At 40.8% G+C, this 25,021-nt stretch overlaps 2 protein-coding genes across 8 annotated transcripts; both read left to right on the top strand.

Annotated features, from left to right (window-relative positions):
* Positions 1 to 3,517: 3,517 nt before the first annotated feature.
* hoxd3a (homeobox D3a) lies at positions 3,518 to 24,173 on the top strand. 7 transcript variants are annotated; one of them, XM_021320833.2, is made up of 4 exons: positions 3,518 to 3,835; positions 18,509 to 18,568; positions 20,018 to 20,594; positions 22,431 to 24,173. In XM_021320833.2, the coding sequence occupies exons 3-4, from the start codon at positions 20,096 to 20,098 to the stop codon at positions 23,180 to 23,182; spliced, it is 1,251 nt and encodes a 416-aa protein (XP_021176508.2). In that variant the 5' UTR covers positions 3,518 to 3,835; positions 18,509 to 18,568; positions 20,018 to 20,095; the 3' UTR covers positions 23,183 to 24,173. The 7 variants fall into 7 exon arrangements, with proteins under 7 accessions (XP_021176508.2, XP_021176517.2, XP_035995221.1 ...); XM_021320842.2 differs by lacking the exon at positions 3,518 to 3,835 and adding an exon at positions 6,284 to 6,480; XM_036139328.1 differs by lacking the exon at positions 3,518 to 3,835 and adding an exon at positions 13,644 to 14,991.
* Positions 9,392 to 13,000, top strand: hoxd4a (homeobox D4a). Its single transcript, XM_012871102.3, has 2 exons — positions 9,392 to 10,732; positions 11,134 to 13,000. Exons 1-2 carry the CDS (start codon positions 10,333 to 10,335, stop codon positions 11,430 to 11,432), a joined length of 699 nt encoding a protein of 232 aa, XP_012726556.2. The 5' UTR covers positions 9,392 to 10,332; the 3' UTR covers positions 11,433 to 13,000.
* Positions 24,174 to 25,021: the final 848 nt, after the last annotated feature.

The following is a 25,021-nucleotide window of genomic DNA, read 5'->3' on the forward strand; positions in this document are numbered from 1 at the left end:
CACGCTGGACGGAGGCCAAGAGGCTAACCAGGACATGCACGTGTGGAAGTACACTGTTTATGGAAGCTATTATCAACTGAGAGAAAGCCAACATCTGTGCTTTAAAACAAAAAATGCTTAAACGCGCACATACAACATGCGCATCACTGTTATGTACATGAATGTTTTGATAAAAGGTCAGCCTGCAAATCTTTTTAATTCAGGGATTTGGATAACAGCAAATTCAGTTCAGTTTATTTATTTACCAGTAACTGACAATGCTTAACTTGAGTTAATTCCGTTCGTTCCAATTCAGTCGTTATTAAAATACAATACAGTCAAATCCAGGAAGGAAAATAAACTCCTCCTGGCTCAGTTAAGCCTGTATTCAGACGATATTCTCTAAAAAATAACAACTGAAGTATTGTAAGAAAACTGAATACCCCCGTTCTGTGTCCAGTCATTTTGGTCAATTCTGCTTAAAGCCTCAAATCCACTTGGTTGAAATGACTCTGCTTCTATTCACTAAGCAAGGCTGTGAGCCCATTTGTGCAAATTATCTGGATTCTTCATATTCGGTTTCGTTGGACCCAACAAAAGGAGCAATGCTTGAAGCAGCATTCCGAGGCAGAAAACGGTGAAAGTAAGACAGAAATACAGAGAAGCACAGCAGAATGATACTCTGTCAAACATGCGGTGAATAAATAGATAAATTAATGAATTAATGTGTATGGAGACTAAGAGTTTTCCACCAGTCAAATGTGACACTTGGAAAAAGTGCAGGAAACAATTCCTAAAATGGGATTTCACTTTTTATTTTAGTCAATGTGTTGCTCTCAACTTCACGTTTTTTTAATGTTAGTGTGTTGGTTTTGCGTCCAACCCACCTTGAATTGAAGCTTCTACCCGAATGGGAAAGCGAATGTCGATTACGCCCAAGTAGTAAAATAAAATAAAAAAATATTAAATCTTTGAAAAGTTAGCAATGCAGAGTCTGTCTAAAGCTGCATAGGGCCCAGAACAACATTTTATTTAGGGGCCTTGCAGCGACCCTTGACCACAGCAGGCCAACTGATGCTCCCTTTATGGCACACAGATTGTTCTGAGGATTGCATCTAACATAGTTATACTGAAATATGAGTATATTTGCATAAGATAAACAATAATATTGCATGTTTAAAGATAGGGCAAATAATGTTTTTCAGTTTTTGTAGAAATGCTGCGGTGTCCCTCAGAGATCAGCTGTTAATGTTGGCTGAGTAGATCTTAATTGTTTAATTGAACACACCTTGATCTACATCTGGGCTTTTTTTTTTAATATAAATTTAGATTATTTTATGCTTATACTTCTGTTGTTTAGGTAATCGCACCAAGCAGAAAGGTTAAGCATAAAAACAACAGTTTTGCAAAACAAAATACTTTACTGTGACCACAATCCTTACTATCTGACTGAACAGATATTGACATAAAACTTTAATACAGCTGATCTGTCCAGCCAAATAGCAGCTGCCTAGCTCAGTTGTGCCTCGGGCCGGCCCGGTGGCGATCGTTAAAAAAAACGCACCGCTCCTATTTATGGAGAATAACCATGACGGAGAAATTGTGAAAAACAACAATCATATCTTTATTTTAATGCTATTACAAGTTAGATTTTTAATCCATTCTAACATTAGCAACATTTCAGCTCAAAAGGTTTGTGCAAAACATCAAAATTAATCCTGATAATATTTACCTCATTTCTGCCGCGTTTTTACGCACGGCGCCTGTGTGTTCAAACGAGTCAGTCGATGTAACTCAAAGCAAACCGAGGCTTATTCTCACTGAGCTGAGCAAAGAAGACAAATTCCCCAATGTTGAGCTTTGTCTTTATACATAAAAATGTTGTTGTCTGTGTACATTTTCCAACTCAACTGAGATGGAGAGTCGAAAATGAAAAGAGAAACGAAGCCATGTCTTGATTGTAACATCTATTTTTTTTTTAGCCTAAGGTGTCCAGTAGTGTCGGAGCTGGGCAATTAAATCCATCCACCAAACACCCACCCCCACCTAAACTGAACGGAGGAGGGCGTTGGGGGGATTTCTTTGGTTATAATTAAATGGAAAACATCTTTACATTCACCCGATAAAGCTCCAGAGCTGCAGGGTTCAGAGGACACAATTTGCAACTGTATCTGCTAAATGTATCCAGAATACCGAAATTGTTATTCATTTGTATTTGTATTAAATGTATTTAGCTCACATTCTTGAGTCAAAGAGGTTTCTAATCCTTTGAACAAAGGTTTTTATTTTTTGGAAACGCAGGCATCCCAGGAGAAAGCAGAAAGGAAGGTGTTTATTCAGGCATTATTATTAAATTACTGAAATATATCCTTTCTCAGATCAAACCGAACCAAGTTCCTGTAGATTTCAACCAATGTGTCCATTTGGTTCTGTCGCCATGATCTACTGGAGATCAGAAAAATCCGCTGCAACATGGCGACTCTCCAACGTCACAGATCTTTAGTATAGGGACAAGGTGTGGAAAATAATCTGCTAATCGATGTATTCCATTCGTGGAATGGCGAAATAGTCACGGCCTCCACACTGACACGAAAACATTCGTGAAAGCACAGGAAACCAGAGCTGCAGTCTGACCATAAATCCCACATAGCTGACCCTGGCTGCTACCAGGACGAGAATGAAATGAAGGAAATTCCTTTTTTTTTTTTTTTTTTTTTTTTTTTTGCTACTGGGCAGAAATGCTTTTTTTATTTAACCCTCAAATCCCGAGGCTCAGCTGCGTGAAGAAAACATTTACACGGAATCCGATGCTGCCTGTTTTATTTAGGGAAGAAAGCTGTAGAGAAAGCGATGCGCAGAAGCACAGGCCGAGAGTTTTCCCATCATGGAGGCCAGAAGAAATGTTTCAAAACGTTATAAATCTGAGCTCGTTTTTTTAATCATGTTTCTTAGAAACAGATGGAAATTAAAATCTCAGAAATGTTGCAGGTTAGTTTTTTATGGAGGGGGGGGGGTCACTTCGACGCAAGGTTCTTCATCAAATTTCTGTTTTTGCTTTTTTGTGGAAATTATAGTGTAATAGAAACGTTTCCGGATTTCAACAAAAAACGACCTTTTTTAAATATATATATATATAATTCACTTATATCAAGAGAAAAAACAGCTTCTAAAGAATTTTATGATTAATTAATACATTTATCTTTTTTGGATTTGCAATAAAAATAAAATAACAACAGAAGCATCCTATAGGCCCGGCATAGCGCAGGATAACATCAAATGTGAAATTTAGTACAAAAGTGTGTAAAAAAAAAAAAGAAGAGTTTGGGAAGCTCTGTGAATGGAGGACATTGAAGGGCTTCTCCATTATGCGCAGGGCTGGGGAGAATTGCTGCAGTCCAAATTCCTCTTTTTTTTTGTGAGAGGACAATTTACAACTCGGCAATAGAGCTTTTTTATGCGCCTCCATCGCCTGTCATTGGATGCCACTGGTCATGTGTGAGAGGCAAACGTCTTCATGGCCCTTTTCCTGATTTCCCAGGCGACTTTTCCCCCCTCACTGCACTCTTCGTCCATACGGCGTTAAAACCAAAACGAGCTAGACGGCTTCTGTCCCCCCCTCGTTTCAAATCTCCGACCATTCGTTTCATCAAAGCGTCTCATCCGATCAGCGCGTTGTTTTTTTTTTTTTTTTTTTTTGCGCACACTTCCATCTCCGGAATGAGCGACAAAAACACAGCTCCAGCTTCATGCCTTCGGCCATCTGCGGAGCAGCAGCGGCGGCTCATCAGAGCTCTGGCCAGAATGCGCTGCTTTAGTAAAGATGAAAGAATGAAAGCGGATTATCGGCAGGATACAGGTAAGATTTGGCACGTGTGCGCGCGCCATGTGCATGTGCGCCTTGCCCGACAGCTTCCTGTCTCATTAGTCATGTAAATTAGCAGTGAGGTAATGGCACTCGGGCAATTTCATGATGCAAGGTGTGCTAAAATGTAACGGATTGTATGCTTTAGCTGCAGAATCGTTACACGTTTACGAATTTAAATCGACGTGTTGTTATTGTGCTGCAGCGCTATTAAATTGATCAACCGGATTTTTACTATTGGGCTTGTTTTACACCGTGCAAGAAGTTTGATGATTTCTGGTTTTTAAAGCCAAAGAACTAGACTGTATTGTTTTAGAACACATATAACATTGCACGATTCACCATTTTCCTTTTACTGTGTGCGCGGATGATTTCGTGTCAGATCTGAATGCATTTTTCTCATGTCTGTACCCGATGAAAACTCCAAAACCAGTCCGCTTTAAACAAACAGTCCTAGAATCGGGCTCTGTGTTCCACACACAAGAGGAGCCCTTTGCTTTAATATATTCCACATTCGCACAGTGCCCCGTGAGAAGTTCAGTTCTCAGGGCTGTTTTTAGCCTCTTGGAGATGAGGCCAACTGAACAAAGACAGTATTTCACTGCAGGCTGACAGGCAGCTGCGAAAGTATTTACAGCCTTACTGCAATGCGGCAAAATGGACCCTGCAACAGGGGAGAGGCGCGAAGAAGCCTGAACACATTAGGCAGCGTTCAGTTTGACAATGTGTTTATGGGTTTTAAGGATGATAATGATAAAAAAAACAATACTTAAACAGCATTAAACCGTTGTATCTTCTTGAGTTGCAGTATATGTATGTATGACCTCATGTGTTTTCCATATGCGTGTTGGATTATTTAACATTATTGTGTGTTATGGAGTAAGGCCGTTTTAAGCAAATGATCAGATGATCAGTTTTATGCCTTCAGGGGTATCTAAATGTGCTTTCAGTTTAATTTATTTTGTAACAATACATGCAGACGTTTTCTTTTTTGTTTGTTTAGTTTCATTGAATTAAAAATGCTTTTATCCTCATATTATTGCCCTTTACACCTATTCTACACCATAACCCTTTTTTCCATTTTAAACTTGAATCACCTTCATGCATTGATTGTAAACACTAAGATACTTAAAACATGATCATTTGACATTTTGTTTGCTCGGCCCTACATATTGTTGCGGCATTTCATTCCAAACGAAACTAAACGGCACCACAGACCAGCTGCATCGACCATTTGCACCGGGATCTTTCATTATGCCGTTTGATATAAGAGTTGCATTTATTCTCAGCGTTGCATTGCTAAAAGCAACTCTCTGCTGATGCTCCTCTGCATCACATCCTGCATCATTTTTGAGACGTCTGGCCTTGCTCTGCGGGCGCATGTGCGTCGCAGTGGGAAGAAGCTGCACTGGTAAAATTCCAGCAGAAGGCGCTGTCGCCCAACACTCGACCTCTCGCCTCCTTCGCAATCTGCTCCTTGTGAGCAGCGAGTGGTCGAGGTAGGAATCACGTGATCCAGCTCAGGTCTGAGTGGGAATTTTGAAAGAAAAAAAACATAGTGATGCTTTCAGATGTCGCCCGCTGGGCGGACGATAAATCAGCTTGTTTCAGAAGAATCGCGCTTCATGAAGCTCATGCCTGGCATCATGCATGATGCAAGCTCTATAAAAAACACATGGATGAATTGGGTGTCCCGCACTCATCTTATCTCTTTGTGCAGCCAGAAAGGTGGCTGTTTTGTTTGCTGTATAAAGAGAACTGCAACTTTTATGACGGAAATTAATTTCCACAGGGATGCACCTGCAACCCATTATTTGTGATTTTGTGAATTTGCTTCTTATGACAAAGATTAGGAGGGTTTAGGATAATTGATCGAGGTGGAAATGTACAGTTAAGTGAACGAATCTGTAATGAAACTATGACAACATGCATGCAAGGAAGCAAATCTCGGCGGGGTCAGAGGCTTTCTATTTGGTCAGAAAGGGGGTAGGAGGAGCAAAGATGCGCTGCAGTCAGGGATTGGTGGGGGGAATGAATGACATCAGTCTTGTGGAAGGATCGTTTGGGAGATGAATGCACTTGAGAGACTGTTTAGAAGCAAATTAAAGGCCAGAAGCTTTAAGTATAGACTCGAGCTTAAATGAGAAATAAAACAAACCCACATTATTAAATCAAATAACTTAGCAGCAATCATTTTTGCATCATTATTAATAACAATTATCACTTTTTTAAGAGTGTAAATTTAAGTAATGAAGTCAAATCTTTTTTCTCTCTCTCTCCCTCTCTCTCTCTCGCCCCGCTCTGCTTCCTCATTTCTGCTCCTATTCCCCCTCCTGCAGGGCGCATTAATGCTATCTGCATTATTGAGTAAGTGCAACTTTGAGGGTTATTTATGGGCCCGCGCGGTGTTGTGAATGGCTGCGAGAAAGCACGTGACGCCATTAAAGTTTGTTTTATGGCCTGGGACTTGACAAGCCAAAATATAATTCTCATTGTGTATTAGTGAGCGCGTCCAGATGGGCTGGAATAGTGTTTCCCAATGACAGACAGAGAAGGGAGCTCCACCGGGCTGAATTCTTATCCTCCTTCGCCGTGGATGCGCTTTGGCGCACGGTGCACCATGTGCTGCGGTCTCCGCGGTAAGCTCCGTTTTATCATTATGCTTCATGGGCGTGTGATGTCACATGCGTAATGCTCAGGCTGAGCCGTTTCCTGTCTGTAAAAGCTGGAGTCGCGCAGGGCTGGACCCAAACGGCTCAATGTAAGGAGGAAGCGTGGCTTGATGTTACACTGCGTGATCAAGAGGCCAAACTAAACTATGTGTTTTGGCTTTGCAGCTACTGCTTTCTGCTTATTGTGTTTAAAAGTCTTAATTCACACGATTTACCTCAAACGATCTTTGGCTTGACCAGCAAAGAGAATGGACACAATTGAGACTGGGGAAGAAAAACAGATAATTTTTAACCACTTTATTATTTTTTGTCACATTAAATGCCATGTTGTATTCTTATTTGAAATATGCATAAAATGTATAATATCGTTCATGTTCATGGCATTTAATTGATATTTCCACATTTGTTTTTATTTCTATCATTAATCTAAGTACATTTTAAGAAATCCTGGCTACAATAATAAAACAAATGGCGTTATTTTCTTTTTTTATCGACCCAATAGTTGGTAATATTTCAAAGTTAGACAACAATATTACATTTATTATTCTTTTATTTACAGTCTGTTCAATATCATCTCTGTCCAAAAACTGTAGCTGGTTGTTTTTCGGACCGAATAAGGTTTGATAATAGAGGAAAAGCTTTTCAGACACAGTGCGGCTGGCCTTTGGTTTAACTCAAGCTGCAGGAAACGCTGACTTTATCGTTCCTTTTGTTGTGAGTCTCTCGGCTTTGACCCGTCTGAAGGACTGGCAGGGGAAGGTGAAAGGCAGGTCAGGGCGTCTTAGAAAATGTTGCAACTAGAAGCAGGGAAGGCGTCTTTTTTCATATGCCCAGATTATCTTCTGCAGTTTGCAGCTGCAGGGCGCAGATTTGTTGTTGGATTTATTGAAGAACATTGGAACAGAAAAATGGCTTCGTTTTTTATCTTTTATTTTTACAGCTAAGTCAGTTTTTGAAACATCCAGCTTATGTGAAAATAATGGCTTTCGATTTTTAACCCTTTATTCTGATTTTATCACAACTTTCAATAATGGAATCTCTTAATTAACATTAAAAACACTAATAATGACTTTATATTTAAATTGACCACCATGGTCTGGATGATATATGTACCAAATTCCTGACTCATTTATTTATTTATGATTTTGATCCAGTTTGTTAAGCATAAATTTAAATTTGGTATTCTAACTAAATGAACAAATCCCCCCCCCTGCAAGTGCAACCAGCAAATATTCATCTTCATTCTGATGTTGGTTTGTGCCACTTTGATCAATACACACGCCAGTTGGGTTTAAAGCATAGATAAAAACGGATTTTCTCCGTTTTTATTTAATTTGTGGGATGATTTTTCAGCGCAGGCCTCTCGCCGTGGCGCGCTTCCTCCGCCTGCTTTTTGGGAAACGGCTTGCGGAGGGTTTGGTAAACTTTTGCACCCCTTTCAGCTGTCAGCAGCAGCAAAAATAATTAAAGTTTTTGATAGTTTTGTAAATGATTCGGCTTGACCCTGCTGGCCTTTAGCCTCATCTTTCGGCCCGTCGGTGATAAGAGCCTCAGAATGATCCAGCACCCAAACCAAGCGTCTGGAGGGGGCTTATCCACTCAGGGGCTCAAAGTGGTCCTGAGCTGTTTGACTTAAAGGATCTACGTTAAGTTCCAACTAGTTTGGAAAAGTAAAACTTTTTTATCACATGTTTAAAACGGATTTTCCCTCTTTTTTATTTTTCATTTTATTTTATTGGAGGAGGATAGGTTTCTTAATGGGATTGAACTTGGGCTGAAGAGGAAAGGAGGAGTATGGAAGTATTGTTTTACATTCATTTTCAGAAGCAGTATTCGTTTATTTATTTGGTTGTCAAACCAAAGGTTTAGGATTTTTGACAAATCAGCAATAATTAATTCATTATTTTAAAAGGGCAAATGTGCAAAACATTACATTGTCATTTGCAAAATCCACACAAAATATCCCTTTACTGTCCCAGTCGTTTGTTTATCTGGGTGCATTTTTTTGCACTACAATGCAAATGTTTTGTACATAGTTTTTATTTCTAGCCTCATTTGTATGGTTATTCTTCCAAATTAGCAAAATCAAATGTACGATAAATCAAAAAAATTACTTTGATCTGAGGAAAGAGGGAATAAATTTACTAAATTGGATTGAAGGCTGGGTCCCTCAGCCTTTTTAGATTTGCAAAAACAAAAATGGAAGTTTGTCCCCAATGCATTTTTCCAATATGCATTCAGTTTCCTTGTTGGATTTTCAAGTTTCTGAGCCTGCTGGATGGTTGCCACTTTGATGATTTGTTGAGATTGTTTTTTTCCTGGAATGCAAAACTGCACATAGTAATTTGCACATCGGCTATAAATTGGCATTTTTAATGGTTCCAGTTGCTCTGCATATTTAGTTTTCCAAATTTGTGTGATACGTACATTTCATGTTATAGTTTGTGCATACTTTACTTTCTTTTTTTGATATTATTGTATATTGGCCTGTTTGGAGCTTTTCAAGAAGTATTCCAGGGAAGTTGTCCACTTTAGGTTAATATTTCCTTTCCAGTTATCACATAAAAAAGATGTTTGTTGGGATTGAAAACAAAATTCTGTAATGGTAACTGGAATAAAAATCTATTTAACCCACCAAACAGCTTTATGGGGAGGGGAGATGTTCACATAAAGTGCACAACTGCCCTGGATCACTTTTTTGAGTGCTTCTCTGCACACTTGTCTATCTGATCTTATCTTGTCTTGTGCTTTTCGATGGACAAAATGATGATGCCCAACCCTGGACAGTGTTGCATCCCGTCGTCTATATATACCCTGTAGAACCGAATTTGTGTGATGGAACCAGAGTCACAGATTCGTTTCTAGGGGAGTATATGGTCGATGAAAAAACTTCGAAGCCTTCGAGCGGTACGGTCTTCTGAGGCTGTTGAAGGCCCAAAGTGTGGTTGCAGTGATGGTGCTGGTAAATCCTAACAGCACATTACTCACAAGAAACTCTATAGGATTACGGTGAGAGAGCGAATAATCTGATCAGGAAAGTGTCTGTTTGGGAGTTTGCTGTTTCTTTTTTGGACCGAGGCGCTAAATGCATTTAGTAAAAAGAGGCTGCAGTCCGCTCCAGCTGTGGCTTTTTGGCTCTTGTGTCTCCACATTATTGATTTGCAGAGAGGAGTGCTGCTGTTGCTGCGGCCCAATAGGCTCCTGAGACAGACAGAGTGAGAGAGAAAGAGACAGAGAGAGAGAGAGAGAGGGAGACAGGGGCAGATGAAGGGATGAGATTGGTGTAACTTTTGGATGACCCCTTCATGACAAAGACACTGTCCATCAATGGTCCCCAGTCATTATTTCACCGCTTTTATGCCAAGGGGCTTTTTGTACCTTTTGTTGGTCCCTCCGTTGAACACCCTGCTTTCAAGAGACTTTTCTATCTTTATATATCTGCTTGGATAAAAGATGCAATGATTAAAAAAAATGTTTTCACAATGTTTATCTTCTCATAATAATGCATCTTTTTTTAAATCAGTGTTTTGCGCGCAGGTTTAACTTTTAGTGTGTTTTTTTTCTTCTTCTTCTTCTTCACATCGTGCAGCAGATTTAGTTTGTTTATTCTCATGAGTCTTATCTAGGTGTGTCTTCATTTAGGCAAACACACGTTTAGTTGTATGTTTACTCGCGCTTGGACCCGCATCACCTCCATTGGCCGCTCTGGTCACATGGTTCGCTAACTTTATTCAGTTGACACCAAGTAGGAGGGCTCTATGGAGGAGAGGAAAAAAAGACAACTCGAGAAAAATTAGTATTTTCTACCTTCAGAAATTAATGGCCATGAGTTCGTATATGGTGAACTCTAAGTATGTGGATCCCAAATTTCCTCCCTGCGAGGAATACTCGCAGAATAACTACATACCTGAGCAGGGCTCGGACTTCTACAGCCCGGCGCAGGACGCGGACTTCCAGCACCCAGGGATCCTCTACCCGCGGTCAAGCTACACGGAGCAGCCGTTCAGCTGCAGCACCGTGCCGGACTCCGCGGTGCCGCCGCGGGGTCACGCCGGCCACACGGCCCACTTTGGCGCACAGACTGAGCAAGGGCCCCCGGTCCAAGCGGCCGGACCTCGGACTTGTGGGCAGCAGCAAAACGCAAAGAGTCAAAATGGGATCCAAGCCAAGCAACCTGCAGTAGTTTACCCCTGGATGAAGAAAGTTCACGTAACTACTGGTAAGATTTACGTCCCCCCGTTTTTTTTTTTGCCTGTTGGTAGTTGTAGGAAGTCGTTTAATGTAATATTTATGTGCGACTTTGAAGGCCTAGACAATTACACAAGTCATACATTTTTATAGCTCAGGAAATAGGCCAGAGAAAGCGTCTGAGAGCACACAGTGGCCACTGGTAATTTTATTTAATCTAAGGAAGATCTTCTTAAAATCAGATTTTAAATGAAACAAGGAGCTTCTGTTTTATTTTTTTGCGTTTCTTAGCCTTGAAGTTTTTGCCCACTGCTCACACCTACTTTCTGTTGTATTGTTTTTGTCTGCATGCACCAGTTGGCGACATTTGGTAACTCTTCGTGTATCCTCTCATTCCTCCTTCTTGTTGTTTTTTTTTTTTTCCCAAACCAGTGAACCCGGACTACACGGGATCAGAGCCCAAGCGCTCCAGAACCGCGTATACCCGGCAGCAGGTCCTGGAGCTGGAGAAGGAATTCCACTTTAACCGGTACCTGACCAGGCGGCGGCGGATCGAGATCGCGCACACGCTCTGTCTGTCCGAGAGGCAGATCAAAATCTGGTTCCAGAACAGGCGGATGAAGTGGAAGAAGGACCACAAGCTGCCCAACACCAAAGGCAGATCCGCACCGGCCTCCGGCCATCTGCAGAACATTCAGAAGGACAACCAGACTGATATAACAGCGCTATAAAGGACACAGGAGGCGGTTTCAGGACGAATATTTGTACATAAACGAAGACAAAGGCTGCATTTTGACTTTTGCATGGACTGATGTCGTTTGAGCATTTTTTTTTTATTTAACAAAAACGATCCCAGCAATTGTGACTCAAGACTGAGTCAGAAAATCAATCATTTTTCTATTAATGAAACGTTTGAAGCTTGTTTTATTTTTATTTTCAATTAATTTCCTCACACAGTCAGAATGTTTTTTTCTTTCCTGAGCCTTTTATTATTTCCATTTAAAAAACGCTTAATTTCACGGATTTAAACCAATAATTTCCCAGCACGTCAGTTTTAAGCTTTCGTATAGTTTGATTATGTTTTAGAGCAACAATGAGACAATTTGCTTCAAAACTCCAAACGTTTTTTGTTTTCTTTATATCCATTAAACCGCACAACAGAGGTACTTGAAGGAAGCGTTATTTTTGCATAAACACTCATCGACCTTTCTTTGCAAAAAAAAAAGAAAAAAAAAACTTTTTCTTTTCGTAACTTGTTTGTTTAACTTATTTTGTACAAAATGTTCGTAGCTCGTATATTATTCCCAGACCTAAGACATTCCTGCGTGCAGAGGATTCCGAGTGCCCTTATAAATCTCTCCTGACACCTTTGTAAACAGTGTACATTTTCAGAAAACTCTCTCTCACATGAAAGATCAGTTGTTCTTGCATGGCACCAAATGTTTTTTTGTTTTTTTTTGTTTTCGTTTTTGAGCATATTCCCAAATCCTGCATATTTAGGAATATATATATTTTTTCCTTGATAATTCCTTATTTATTTGATGAAATAAATGTACATTTTCGCATAGCACACACTTTAATTAAAAACATTCGTTCCACATTGTTTTTCCAATTAAATAGATTCGATCCTTGTGCATTTTAGCATGGCTTTATACAAAGTTGTAGCCTTTGTTACAACATGGAGATCTTTTTTTTTTTAAAGAAAAAACCACGCCAACCAAGTGAAGGGAGGAAGGGAAGGCTTTCAGGTCACGTATCCAGGCAGACATTTCTTGTTTGAGACCGTCATTGTCCTCGGACAACAACGAGAAGAAGAAAACAGGCCCAGAAGTTTTCCCCAGTATGAGGAGGTCGCTTTTCTGAAGTCCTCCCGAACAGAGAGCTGAAAAGGTATTTCAGCCGAAGATCGACAAAAGCAGCAGAGGCAGGTTCATCCAGAGGACACATTTCAGCCGCAAGGACTGACCCCAGCACCCCCTGACCCGCCGGACAGGCAGCATTTTCTCTCCCAGGCGCTATTTTAGTTTGGAGGGGGAAAAAGGCTTTTGGACTGTTTCAAACAAAGCTAAAGCTCATTCACAGTAAAGGGCCAATGGATTCCGCAGTTTTACATGTGTTTTAACAGTATTTATACCCCCCCCCCTCTCTCTTCTCCTCGAAGAGGCTCTGAGTTGTATTTGTCTTCCTGCATTTGTCAATATGCAATTTTGCCCTCAATTTTTATTTTTGTAAATGCTTTTTACCTTGTACGGTGCTTTAAGATGTGAGAAGTATATTAAAAATAAAGATTTTTACTGAATACTTTGTTTGAATATTTGGGGGTGGGGGAGTCCTTTCGCCTGGAGGTTTATTTTATTCACTCAAGAAAAAATAAACACAAAGCGGGGGAAGACACTTCTAAAGAAATGGGTGTGTATATTTTTTCTGATTTCATTAAAAACTATATATATATATATATATATATATATATATATATATATATATATATATATATATATATATATATATATATATATATATATATATATATATATATATATAAATAACCCTTCTCTCTTCATATATTTGGACTAAGTGTTTCCTTTGTGCACGATAGGGGAGAGCTCTGTTTTGGCACAGAAACGTTTTGCTCTTCTCCGTGTTTTGATTATTTCAGATTTATTTAACAATAAAAGAACGCTCATTGAGGTTAATTATTTCTTGTAGATGACTGTGCTGGGCTAGACAGGTTAAGAATGGACAAATTATACCAACAAACCACGTTCATAAGGATTTTCAGTGACCTCATGTTCTTAAAAGGCATCTACAGACAGATAGATCAGTACCCAAGTCATTAAGAAGCCATCTACAAAGAATCAAAGAGACCCAAAAATGTTAAAAGAGACCCTGATAAATACATTTTTTATTATTTTATTATTTTTTTATCATCCATCATTTCTTTTCTTTTCTTTTCGTTTTTTTTTTTTCCACAAAAAATCTCGGCACACAGTCAGTATAACAAATAGCAAATAAATTGCATAACAATATGTAAATAAAACCCCGGTAACTACGACTAATATCCAGTACAAGCAAGTGAAAAGCCCAGTTTGCTCTATTCAATGGGAGCGCATGCTGTGCGTAAAAGCACCCTCACAGTCAATGCTCTCTTCTCCGGTAGAATTCCATAAGAAACATTAACCAAGTCTCCCAAGTAAAATTAATATTAAAACTTACTTTAATATCCTCGCTTGACTAACACCCCAGAAAAAAAAAGAAAAAAGAAAAACACGGATGCTTGTACTTCCCCCAAACCACATTACGCATGTACTCTGATGGTCATATTCGACATTAAGGAAAGACTTTATGTTATTTATGCCTACCTTTAAGATACACAGAGCAGAGCTCCGAGTTTATTTCAGCTGTGGTTTTATTGGGGATGACTCTCTGCAGCGGTGACCTCCGACCTTCCACACTACAGAATCAGCTCTGACACAAACAAAGCGGCCATAAACAGATGTATGGAAAGACAATCTGCGGTCACACGCTTTTTTTCATCCCAGTATGACCCCACAAACCATAATGAGCAATATGTGTATATATAGTATAATATATAATATAATGCAGAGATAAAGGGATGCAAACACATATGATATGCACATATAGATGTTGCATGAAGACTTAATATGCATCTATACTCTATTAGCATAAGTGTGTATAAGTGGGCTTTTCCATAGCCAAATCTCTATATAATCTACAGAGGCTGGAATTGCAACAAGAACTGAAATAAAACATCCCTCTGTTATCAGGTCAGAGCAGCCTACTATAGTATACTATACACCGTGCAGCCACACTGACCTACATGTCTGAACAGCAATAAATGGGAGCCAAAGGCAGTGCCATTATCAATGACACTGCACCCAGTGCACAGGAACACAGCGCCGCTGCTCTCCATCCGGCCATATTTGATTTCCAGCTGTTGGTTTCGCAGAAGCCTCTCCGAGCCAGACAGGCAACCGACCAACCAACCAGCCGACCAACCAACCAACACCCCCCCTTTAAGATATATTAAAGTGCGCCGTCTGCATTCAGAGATATAATCCAGAGACTATACCACTCCGCTTCTCTGTTCTCCAACCACGTGATTGTCTAAATAATTAATGCAGCACGTCCCCCTAGAAACACGGCGTCGTCATTAATCGCAAGGACTCTATCAGAGTTGAAAACTGAAGAGATCCCCCCTCCAAAGAAAATAATATCCGATACTCGGCGCGACTGTTAGCTGCGGCTCTGAACCGATGGATGCTCGGGTAGGTAAATATTTCAGCATTTTTCATGTTGCCTCCGCTTGGTAAATGACGATATCAAATGTCGATGATATTTGATGAATTGCACTCCCCTTCTCTGATGTCTGCGCTCCTGAATGGGTGCAATTGTTTAAGATGTGGTTTACGGTTGCCGTGAGAGCGTTTCTTCTCTTGTTTTTATTTATGTAAAATAGATTTGCAGACGCAGAGATGCGCTGTTCGCTGTTTACGCATGGATATTTGACTGAGTGGATGGGTGTAATAGGAGCTTAATGTCATTTGTGAGGAATATAAGTTCTTATAGCCGTTTTTTCTTATTTAAGATCAAATTTTTATTGTGTCTGAAACAAGCATTAAAAAGGTGAATATTTTTACAGAAGGGAGCTGTTAAAAAATGAAACATAAATGTGTTTTATTTAAAAGCGATCTTAGTTTATAGTCTATTGCAGAAGATAAATGGCTGCCCCGCATGCTTCTTTTTTATTTCGGCCCTTTTTTCGATGACTATTTTTATTCTTAGAGGGGCATGATTTGCTTTTGGGTTCCTCAGAAGCACTAGAAGTTTGGATAGCCTGACAGTTCTGCCTCCTTCTAAATCACTCCCAGTAATTCCTGAAAGGGTGCGAGCGAGGCTGTTTGGGGGGCCGGCCGAAAACTGTAAATCTTTCACTTTTATTACCCCTCTGAACATTTGCCGGCGACGCTGTACCAGCGCTGCAACCCCCTTTTTTCTTCCCTTGTTCTGCAGCGAAGACAACCAGCCGCTGAACCAACCAGTCAGCCAGGCAGCCTGCGGCTGCGAAATCCTCCTCTGCTAATCCAGTCAGGTTTTCCAAAGCATACATTTTTTTTGTTTTTATTTGGCATGGGAAATTTCCTTTATTTGGTGCTTGATGTGGAAAACAATGCAAGAGAAGCCAGGCATGCTCCTGTGATTCTTTGTGCTGCAAGAAGGGTGTGAAAACAGGCAGGCAGGCGCACACACACAAACACACACACACACAACAAACGCAGGATGATAATGTGCTTTATTTGAATACAATATACGACCAGCTGTAAGAAAAGCTCACGTCATTTATTTCATAAATCATCTTCAAACGCACATACCACACCGGTGCTCTGCAGAAACGTCACCCTCCATTATTAGGTGATGCGTAAAATGCACCCTTTGTTCGTTTTTGTTACCAAATTCCTCCTAATATGTAACAACCTTGAATTTCTTACAAATACAAAAACAAAAAAAAAAAAAAAAAAATCAATTGACCCATTGCAACGTAGAACGGACTTTTACATGCATGTTTTGCACAAACATGCTGCAATCAAAGTGCAATACTAGGAGGACTGATGGTGGATAAAAAAAACAGCAACAACAACAAAAACGGCAAATATTCCTGCGTTCTGATACTGAGGCATGCAGATTGCAGATCCTTGGTATTCAAAGAAGAAGTAGGACCATTTTCCCAATCACGCACCCTCGACGAGCCCATAAACGCCACCCTTTATCAAAATGGACCGGTGAGGTAAGAGTTCCCTGCTTGAAGAGGAGAACAAATCACGTGAACATATATGCTCGTATCTAAAAGGCAGTGCCATTTTATTTGTCATCATAAAAGCTTCAGAAACAAGCCCCCCAAAAAAAATCCCAATCTGCACAGGCCTATCCTCGATATCTCACTGGTTGATTGATTGCCAGTGGATTTTTTTTTTCTCTTTTCCCCCCTCTTCCTCTGGAATAAGGATACCTTGTTCGCTTTTTTTCTTCTCTTTTTTTAAATCCATTCTTTCGGGAATACTGTCTCCAACCGGTGTATGGAAATGTCGGGAAAACAGCAAGATCAGGTTTAGGACAGCACCGTCTGCAGACAGGGAGAGAAAAAAAAAAGAGGGGTGAAGGATTTATTCCAGAAGCAGCGCGGAGAGGAAGTCAGAGCTGAGAGGCAGCCGCTTTATGATGAATTGATTCGCAGGTAAGCAACTGCATGGCGAGAAAGCAACCTTTAACCGCGGGTTAATACAATGCAAAGGATTATTCACATTATCATGCATCCGGTCCGAGGAGCCGAGGCTCGTTAAATATACGGATATGCGGCAGCCATCTCTTCCAATATATATATCTATAAAAAAAATACATTTTCCATTCAAATATTATCGATAGGTTGAGTCTGGCGCTTTTCACCCCGTTATGAAAACCTGCTCGGATGAGGAAGAAAAAGAAGAGGAAGAAGGAGTAGGAGGAACTTTTCTTTTTTGACTCTTGGATCGTAAATCACATTAATTTGTTGTCTTATCGTCACACTGGCGTTTGCTGTGATTTATGTGGTTTCAGCTGCATATGGCTTTGTCACCCTGCAACACTGTATACTTTGCACGGATTCACACTGGAGGATTTTTTTTTCTTCTTCAAGGATTTTGACCAACAGAAGACAAAACCCCATATTTTCCAGTGAATTGTTCCCAAAAAAAAAAAATGTTTCTTCTCCTTTTAATCCGGATCTCGTCTAAATTTCACCCTACCCTGGTTCACGTTCTGTAATTTAATCCCAAAGCATCTATTTTGCAGCCCTACTTCCGGACCGATTTCTAAACCATAGCAATACGGCTGCAAACGTGTGCATCCTGCAAATAATCCATCTCGTCTGCGCAATAAACTTTTCAGCCTATATTAAAACGCAGGACGCTTGTGTTAAACAGACATTTTAAGGGAATTTCAGACGGTCTGACCGACTGCGTGAGATAATAACACTCCACCGTGAGTCCCGACCCATTGTGTGGCTCAAACTTACCGTGACAACGCGTAGGCGAAAAACACAGATCGTGTGAAAAGGGAGGCTTGTCTGCTACTAGTAACTCGGGGTGCCCAACAGCAACTGGAGGGCGCAAATTATCGACCGAGTCTCCCAGAATATTTCACACAATACAATACGAAAAACAGATACATAAATATAAAAAGAAAGAAACCTTAACGCCAAGTTGCGTTTTAATGCATCTGTCCCAATGGTAATTCAAAAAGAAATACATCCTGCGTTTTATTCCCCAGCCGTCGGTCTTCCTCCGGTCTCTCTCGGCAGACAGAACCTGCTCTGAATTTGGTGGAGACTTTTAGCTACTTGAAGCCAAAGATGCTCGTTGTTCATTAAACTTTGGCTTAATGCAGAATGACCCAAAGGTCACCTAAAAACGCTTATGGCTGCTAGATATTTGGCCCGTCGCTTTGTGCGAAAGTGCCTATGTAAGATTTTTCATTCTTCAAAAAAAAAAAAAAAAAAAAAAAAAAGTGCAAAGAATGATCGGTGGTAAATGAAGGGGGTGGGTAGAAGGTTGGGTTATTATAAAGCTTTAAGTTCATTGACAGTTTTTTTTTTTATTTGGACTAATATGAAGAAATAAAATCAAAACTGTCATGTCCAAATTAATATGAAATATTTACATTTTTTCTGGTAAATTGGCGCAAAATGAAAACCTAAAGAAAAAAACAACAACAAACAAACGAGTTCATATTTTCTTAACCCGTATTTGTGTTGTAGGTCGAGATGGAGGCGGTGATGAATGCTTGAGCGATATAAAAGAGATCTGCGCAGATTTCGGTGAGTAACATTTCTTTAATTAATAAAGGGGATGCACAGCTCAGCCAAATGCTAACAAGGCGATTCGTTGTTAGGCTGCACATTTACGCTCCCAGCGTTTCACGGGAGGCTGGAATCAAAGGAAGGCATGAAGGATGGCCCCAGCGTTGCAATTTGCGCGTATATTTCTTAACGCGGGACCATAGGGTCCAATTTCTTGTGTTTCGTTCGCACACAAGAGCAAGAATTAAATCCAAAAAATCCCAGTTAGTGGGAAAATTCTCTTCTTGTAAGACTAAAGTAAAAAAATTAATGAGGAGAAATGTAGAATTTTTGGGTGAGAAAAATAATCGCGATTCTATCCAAACGACGCTCCAATGCAAAGAAAAGATAGGCTCCGTTTGTCCAGCCAATGCTGCTGGTTCGCATTGCAGAGACGGAATGGAGACAGCATCGTTTATAAGCGGGGTGGACCTGGCCGGCTATGAAATTCTTTCCCTTTGCCTTCCTCCTACGCTTAGTTTTGCACTTCTGAGGGGCTGCGGACTCTCGGGGAGTGTTTTGCTTGTTCATTCCTCTCTGAGGCCGTTTTACAACCAGGACATTTGCGGCCATAAATTTCGCCGCGGTCCACGCTGACAGGTGCAATTGTTATGCGCAGCGCAGACTGCAGACCTCCCGAAGACACCAGCGTACAGTAATCGCGAGTGTTTTTGCTTCGGATTTAAAATATTCGAATACGTTTTTTTTGTCTTATTTCTAACAAAATCATACCTGTTAATTAAACAGCTACTTATTTATTTTTCACTTGTAATGAAATGGCTCGGGAGAAATTTGTAAATATTTTTTTAAAGCGTAAACAAATAAAAACAAAAAATATAAACTATGGATAAAAAAATAAATAGATAAACTGCGCATCATATTGGGCATATAAAATCGTGACACGCGCAACCTATAATGAAAAATGTATGTGCCACCAACGCACTCTAACTCCTTCTCTTGCACACTCTCCCTCTCTCACGTGCATGCACGTTTCCTCGTGCACGCGCACGCACAGCCCAGCCCCCTTCATAATTCTTTTAATATCAGCCTCTGGCGTGCGTAAAAGTGGTATCATTGAATGCGTGTGCGCGGGAAACAACAATGAGTGCGCGGCGGGCTTTGTGAGGCCTGTGATTAGTGAAAAGGGCATTGTGTGTATGTGTGTGACAAATGCTGATTCAACTTATTTGTGAGCGACTGCTAAAGCCTCCCAGAGGGTCCCTTTTAGTAAAAAGTTAAACTTTAACTGCTTTGTGGTGAAAAAAAAAAAAAAATAGGCAAACTGCCGGACTTTGAAGCCGGAGAACTGCTGGAGACTTAATGGCTTTGAAGACCAACCGGGACGATTCTTCTTTGTTTAATCCTGATTTTGTGCATTTATCTTTAATATTAAAGATGCTGTAATGAGTGATATGTTTCTGCCTACAGCTCACAGACTGGAGCAACTGTGGGAAACACCAATCACTTGAATAATCGGCACCCGTTTTGTGGCTTTGAATCCACAAAATGCAGAAGGCAACTTACTACGACAACTCTGGACTGTTTGGAGGCTACACCTACCCCAAACCAGACTCCTACAGCTACGGCCCTGCTCACCAGTCCTACGCCGCTCCTAATATTGACACTGATTACCAAGGCTCTGTGTGTCCCATTCAGACCTCTGCGGTCAGGCCACCTCCGGCCCTCAAAGACAGTGACCTAAACGGGGACTGCATGCGACAAAGCAGCGGTCAGAGCAACAACAACAGCAGCAGCAGCAGCAGCAGCAGCAGTGGCAGCAGCCAAGCGAACGGTATTTCTGAGCAGCAGGTACCCCCGCTGTCTGCATCCTCCCCGAGCTCCAACAGCTCTGCGTCCCAGAAGAAGAAGTCCCCGAACGGCAGCGTGTCAGGCGCAGCCACCCCGGCCCTCACCAAGCAGATTTTCCCCTGGATGAAGGAGACCAGGCAGAACTCCAAGCAGAAGAGCAGCAACAACTGCACTGCTGCAGGTAGAGATCCTGATGGTGCGTATGTGTTCAATGAACGTGTGGAGACCGTGCAGGGCCGGACCGAGGTACAAGCAATCCTTGCCCCAATAGGTCCCAAGAGAAATTTTATTATCACACTTACTGTACGTTGGCGGCACATCTAAAGGAAAAAGTTTGCTGGCTTGGCAGTTATGTTCAACAGAGTCACGATTTAAAAACTAATTGGATAAGTTCTGCTTGTCTGAGCTCAGAAAACATTTTACGCTCATTTGAGCTGTTTGTAAACTGACCGCTGCCTGTAGCCTTTATGTATGTCTCTTTAAATTTTGGTTAAAATCTGATTTCATTTTTAAAAGAAATCACAATTTTTCTATCCTTTCAGCATGACTCGTTGTGGAGATAGTTGGTAAACATCACAGATGCTTTCCACCTCTCAGCATTTTCCTCTTTCAGTTCATTGTGTAGTATAAACTGCTCAAAATTGAGTAAACAGCAGAAAGAAAAAGAAAAAACTTCTACCGCACCAAAATTCCTTAAAGTCATTATTTACATTAGCAGCAAGACACTCAATGAGTTTCCTGTCTGATTATATTCGGAGCTCAGGGAACCTTCATAAAAATCATTGTTGAAAATAAAATATTGAAAAAAATTAACAATATGTTTATAATGTCACCTCATCTGGAGTGCTATTTATGTACTAAATAGCTTGAAGTGACTGACTTAATTGGAAGCAAAACATTGCGCAATACATTAAGTTTAATTCATTATACTGGTGAGCAATGAAACAGGTTGTTTTAAACGCAAAAAGTACAGATTTAAACATGTATCAAATGCACAGGGAGGTCAGAGGTGCTGTGGTGGGTGGGCTTAACTGGATAGAGGCCCCCAATGAAATTCTGCTTGGGGCCTCATTCAGCTGACAACCCCAGACCCATTTTTTTTCCTGTACATAGGACCCAGGATATATCTATTCCACCCGAGTTAGAATTTTCTAACAAATGTCTTCAAAAGTTGCAATCGTGAAACAACGAGGTGCCTAAAAGTTAATTTTAAATGATCATCACAAAGTCTAAAGAGTCCAGTTGCCTTGAGGAAGGATATTAAGAAATCAGGAAAGACTAATGAATTATGCACAGTATGGTTTGTGCAGATGAGATTACGATGTGAAGAAGGCTTTATTCAAATTTTCACTGTAAAAGTTTGGAGCTTTTCGGAAATTTTGCTTGTAATTGTTTAAACTTAGAACCCATAAGTGAAACATAATGCCTATTATAACTCCAAAAGAAGCATATAGTTTCAAAATTTATTTGAAACAAACATACAAAACAGAAACATTTGTTTTAGATCTTAAATTCTATAGAACATCTGTTTTTTCACAAATGTTGTTCCTCTCTATCTATGTTAAAGCCAGATTATCCAACTTCAATTATAAAGCACTTTAAAAAACAGCAAGTAGCCTAACGAAAAAAGAACATAACAGATTAAAATTAATAAAATGAATAAAATAGGCTGCATATAGAATGAAATAAAATACTTATAAAGTAATAAAACACAAGCATAAACAATAATACGAAAAATGGATATAAGGAAAACATTTGAAATAAAAAAAAAATCATAAATATGTGAAAGGCCAAACCAAAGATGTGGGTCCGCTAATAATTTGTACTCAAAACTGTTGATTTGAACATATGGCTCTGAAGTTAATATTTAGATCTTATTCCCAGTATCCCTCCATGCCAGGCAACGCCCCTGGCCTTGTTGAACCTTGGGCCGGCCCTGTTTGTGTCTGGGCCTTGACATGCTCGCAGCTCAGATGAACTGATTTCCATGTTGCTCAACAACGTTAAGATGCTGCTGTGGTTTTCTCCTCAGGTGGGGAGGTGAGTGATGAGAAAAGCCCGCCCGGTCCAGCCTCCAAGCGGGTCAGAACTGCTTACACCAGTGCGCAGCTCGTGGAGCTGGAGAAGGAGTTTCACTTTAACCGCTACCTTTGTCGCCCACGGAGGGTGGAGATGGCCAATCTGTTGAACCTCACCGAGCGCCAGATAAAGATCTGGTTTCAGAACAGGAGGATGAAATACAAAAAGGACCAGAAGTCTAAGGGACTGGCGCACTCCCCCATGGGACACTCCCCGGACAGAAGCCCCCCACTGAGCGGGCCCAATCACACCGGTTACGCGGGCCAGCTCCAAAACGTGAACAGCCTCAGCTACGACGCGCCCTCGCCGCCGCCCTTCGCCAAGCCCCAGCAGAACATGTACGGCCTGGCCGCGTACACGGCGCCGCTTGGCGGCTGCATCCCTCAGCAAAAGCGCTACCCGGGCTCCGAGTACGAACACCACGGCATGCAGAGCAACGGGGGCTTCACCAACGCCAATTTACAAGGCAGCCCCGTGTACGTGGGTGGGAACTTTGTTGATTCCATGCCAGCCTCGGGCCCCATGTTCAACCTCGGCCATCTCCCCCACCCATCATCCACCAGCGTGGACTACAGCTGTGCCGCTCAGATCCCAGGAAACCACCACCACGGACCGTGTGACCCCCACCCCACGTACACAGACCTCACCTCTCACCAAGTTTCTCAGGGAAGGATTCAGGAAGCGCCTAAACTGACGCATTTGTAATATTATGACGTTTCTTGTGCGTGCGTGTATGTGTGCGTGTGTGTGTGTGTGCGTGCCAAATTACGTTGCGCTCTTTTTTATTACCTCACTAGGCTATTAACTACGCTCCGAGCGAGCCGTGTGTACTATGACAGTATTATTGATATTATTATTAATGCTATTGTGTAATTATTTTCTAAATAATATAGCTTTGTCCGTTTCTCTTAAAAATTGGACAAGCGCTAGCCTGATTGTTAATAGTTCTTTTTTTTTTCTTCCTTTATGTTTATTCTCAAGTGCAATGCGCAATGTTTGACTGAATATTTCATGCCGTTACTTGAAGGTAAGTCTTGTAGATCACAAAAAGTAGAAGCTCATCCTTAGATGGAAAGATGTTTTGGGAGAAAAAAAAATTAAGGAAAAAAAAATGTCTGTTTGTTAAAGGATCTCATTTTTCGTCACCCTATTTATTTATTGCGTCATTAATTTTGCATAATCCCCGGCACTATAGCATATATCCTATTTAATTATTTAATTGCTTTTGTATTGCACATTATTTATCGTTTATTATGCGAGTATTTATAAATGTGGATTTTCGTTGCCAGATCGGACAGAGCGGTGCACTTCTTGGGCAAAACAGGGTTTGAATCTTCTTTTTTTTTTTTTTTTTTTTTTTTGTTTTGTTGGAAATGCTACGACCTATTGGGGGGCGGGAGCATTTCGAATTGTATAAATATGAGAACAAATGGGGGCATTTTATAGCGAGTAAAACCTGTCCATGGGTAATCTTGTGTCAGAACCTTAAGCGAAACATAGACTATCGAAAAATCAAATATTACGCACACCAGCATGTCATTTTGTGTAGTCCTTTGAGTTGCTATCATCATGATTATTTGTCTTCCATGGTTATTCCATTCAGTTGGGCATCCATAAATTTATGAAACCCCGATGATATTGAAATGTTATATTTTATTGTGTTTAACATTTTGTAAATAAAGTGCTCAAACTTGTATTTTCCTATTGCGTTTTGTTGATTTCGTGCACAAAACGCTGCAGCCTCGCCTCTCGAGCAGCGCCGAGGAGGTTTATTGACCCGCAGCCTTTACTGTACGGTCCAAACAGGCAGAGACGATCAATAATTAGACACCAGGATTTCTAAAACTCATCAGACGGCTCTATGCTCCCAATGCAAAGTGCATTTTAGCGGAATAAAAGGCTCTCGGGATTATTGATGTTTCATTGGTATGAAGGGAAGTGAGTCTATGGGTTTATTGCATGCTCCTAGTGTCACTTATCATATTTTAAGACTCGGCCACATGATTAGCCTACCTCCCCCGTGCAATAGGAACGAGAAAAGCGGCTCAATCTTCCTGTAAAGAACGGACTGTAACCACCGGCGATTTAATTGATTTCAAAATACTAATAAAGCAGATTGGTGCCAATAAAAGCAAACGGGGGAAAAAAAATACACGGTGGTGCTTTGACATTGGGAGAGACGCGGAGGTATGAGAAAGAGAGAGAGAGAGAGAGAGAGAGGGGGGGGGGGGGGGGGGGGGGGGGGGTAGAAAGAGCAGTTCATCCTTTATTGCTCCTGGAGAGCCATTTCAAAGCTCATTAATCAAAAACTCGTCGCTTTCAGGCTCCTCGCTGATTCCCCCTCCATGTGAACAAAGCATTTGCATTCCAAATCCAAGAAACACATTTCTAACCGAGCCAATCTTAGATGGGTGGAGGGGAGAGAAGCCAAAAGAAAAAGGGGGAAAGCGAGAGAGAGAGAGAGAGAGAGAGAGAGAGAGTAAGATGTTCTGGTTTTCTATAAGATGATAGATCCAGGGATTTAAGAGCGCATGAAGGCAAATG

This window comes from Fundulus heteroclitus, chromosome 7, assembly GCF_011125445.2.
Source record: "Fundulus heteroclitus isolate FHET01 chromosome 7, MU-UCD_Fhet_4.1, whole genome shotgun sequence".
NCBI classification, from domain to species: Eukaryota; Metazoa; Chordata; class Actinopteri; order Cyprinodontiformes; family Fundulidae; genus Fundulus; species Fundulus heteroclitus.

What these genes read in the sequence shown, in the direction of transcription:
- hoxd4a (XM_012871102.3), top strand. Translation starts at nt 10,333, where the DNA reads ATGGCCATGAGTTCGTATATGGTGAACTCTAAGTATGTGGATCCCAAA. An exon ending in GAAAGTTCACGTAACTACTG is followed by an intron (nt 10,733 to 11,133) that starts GTAAGATTTACG and finishes TTCCCAAACCAG; the next exon opens with TGAACCCGGACTACACGGGA.
- hoxd3a (XM_021320833.2), top strand. Translation starts at nt 20,096, where the DNA reads ATGCAGAAGGCAACTTACTACGACAACTCTGGACTGTTTGGAGGCTAC. An exon ending in TGCAGGTAGAGATCCTGATG is followed by an intron (nt 20,595 to 22,430) that starts GTGCGTATGTGT and finishes TTTTCTCCTCAG; the next exon opens with GTGGGGAGGTGAGTGATGAG.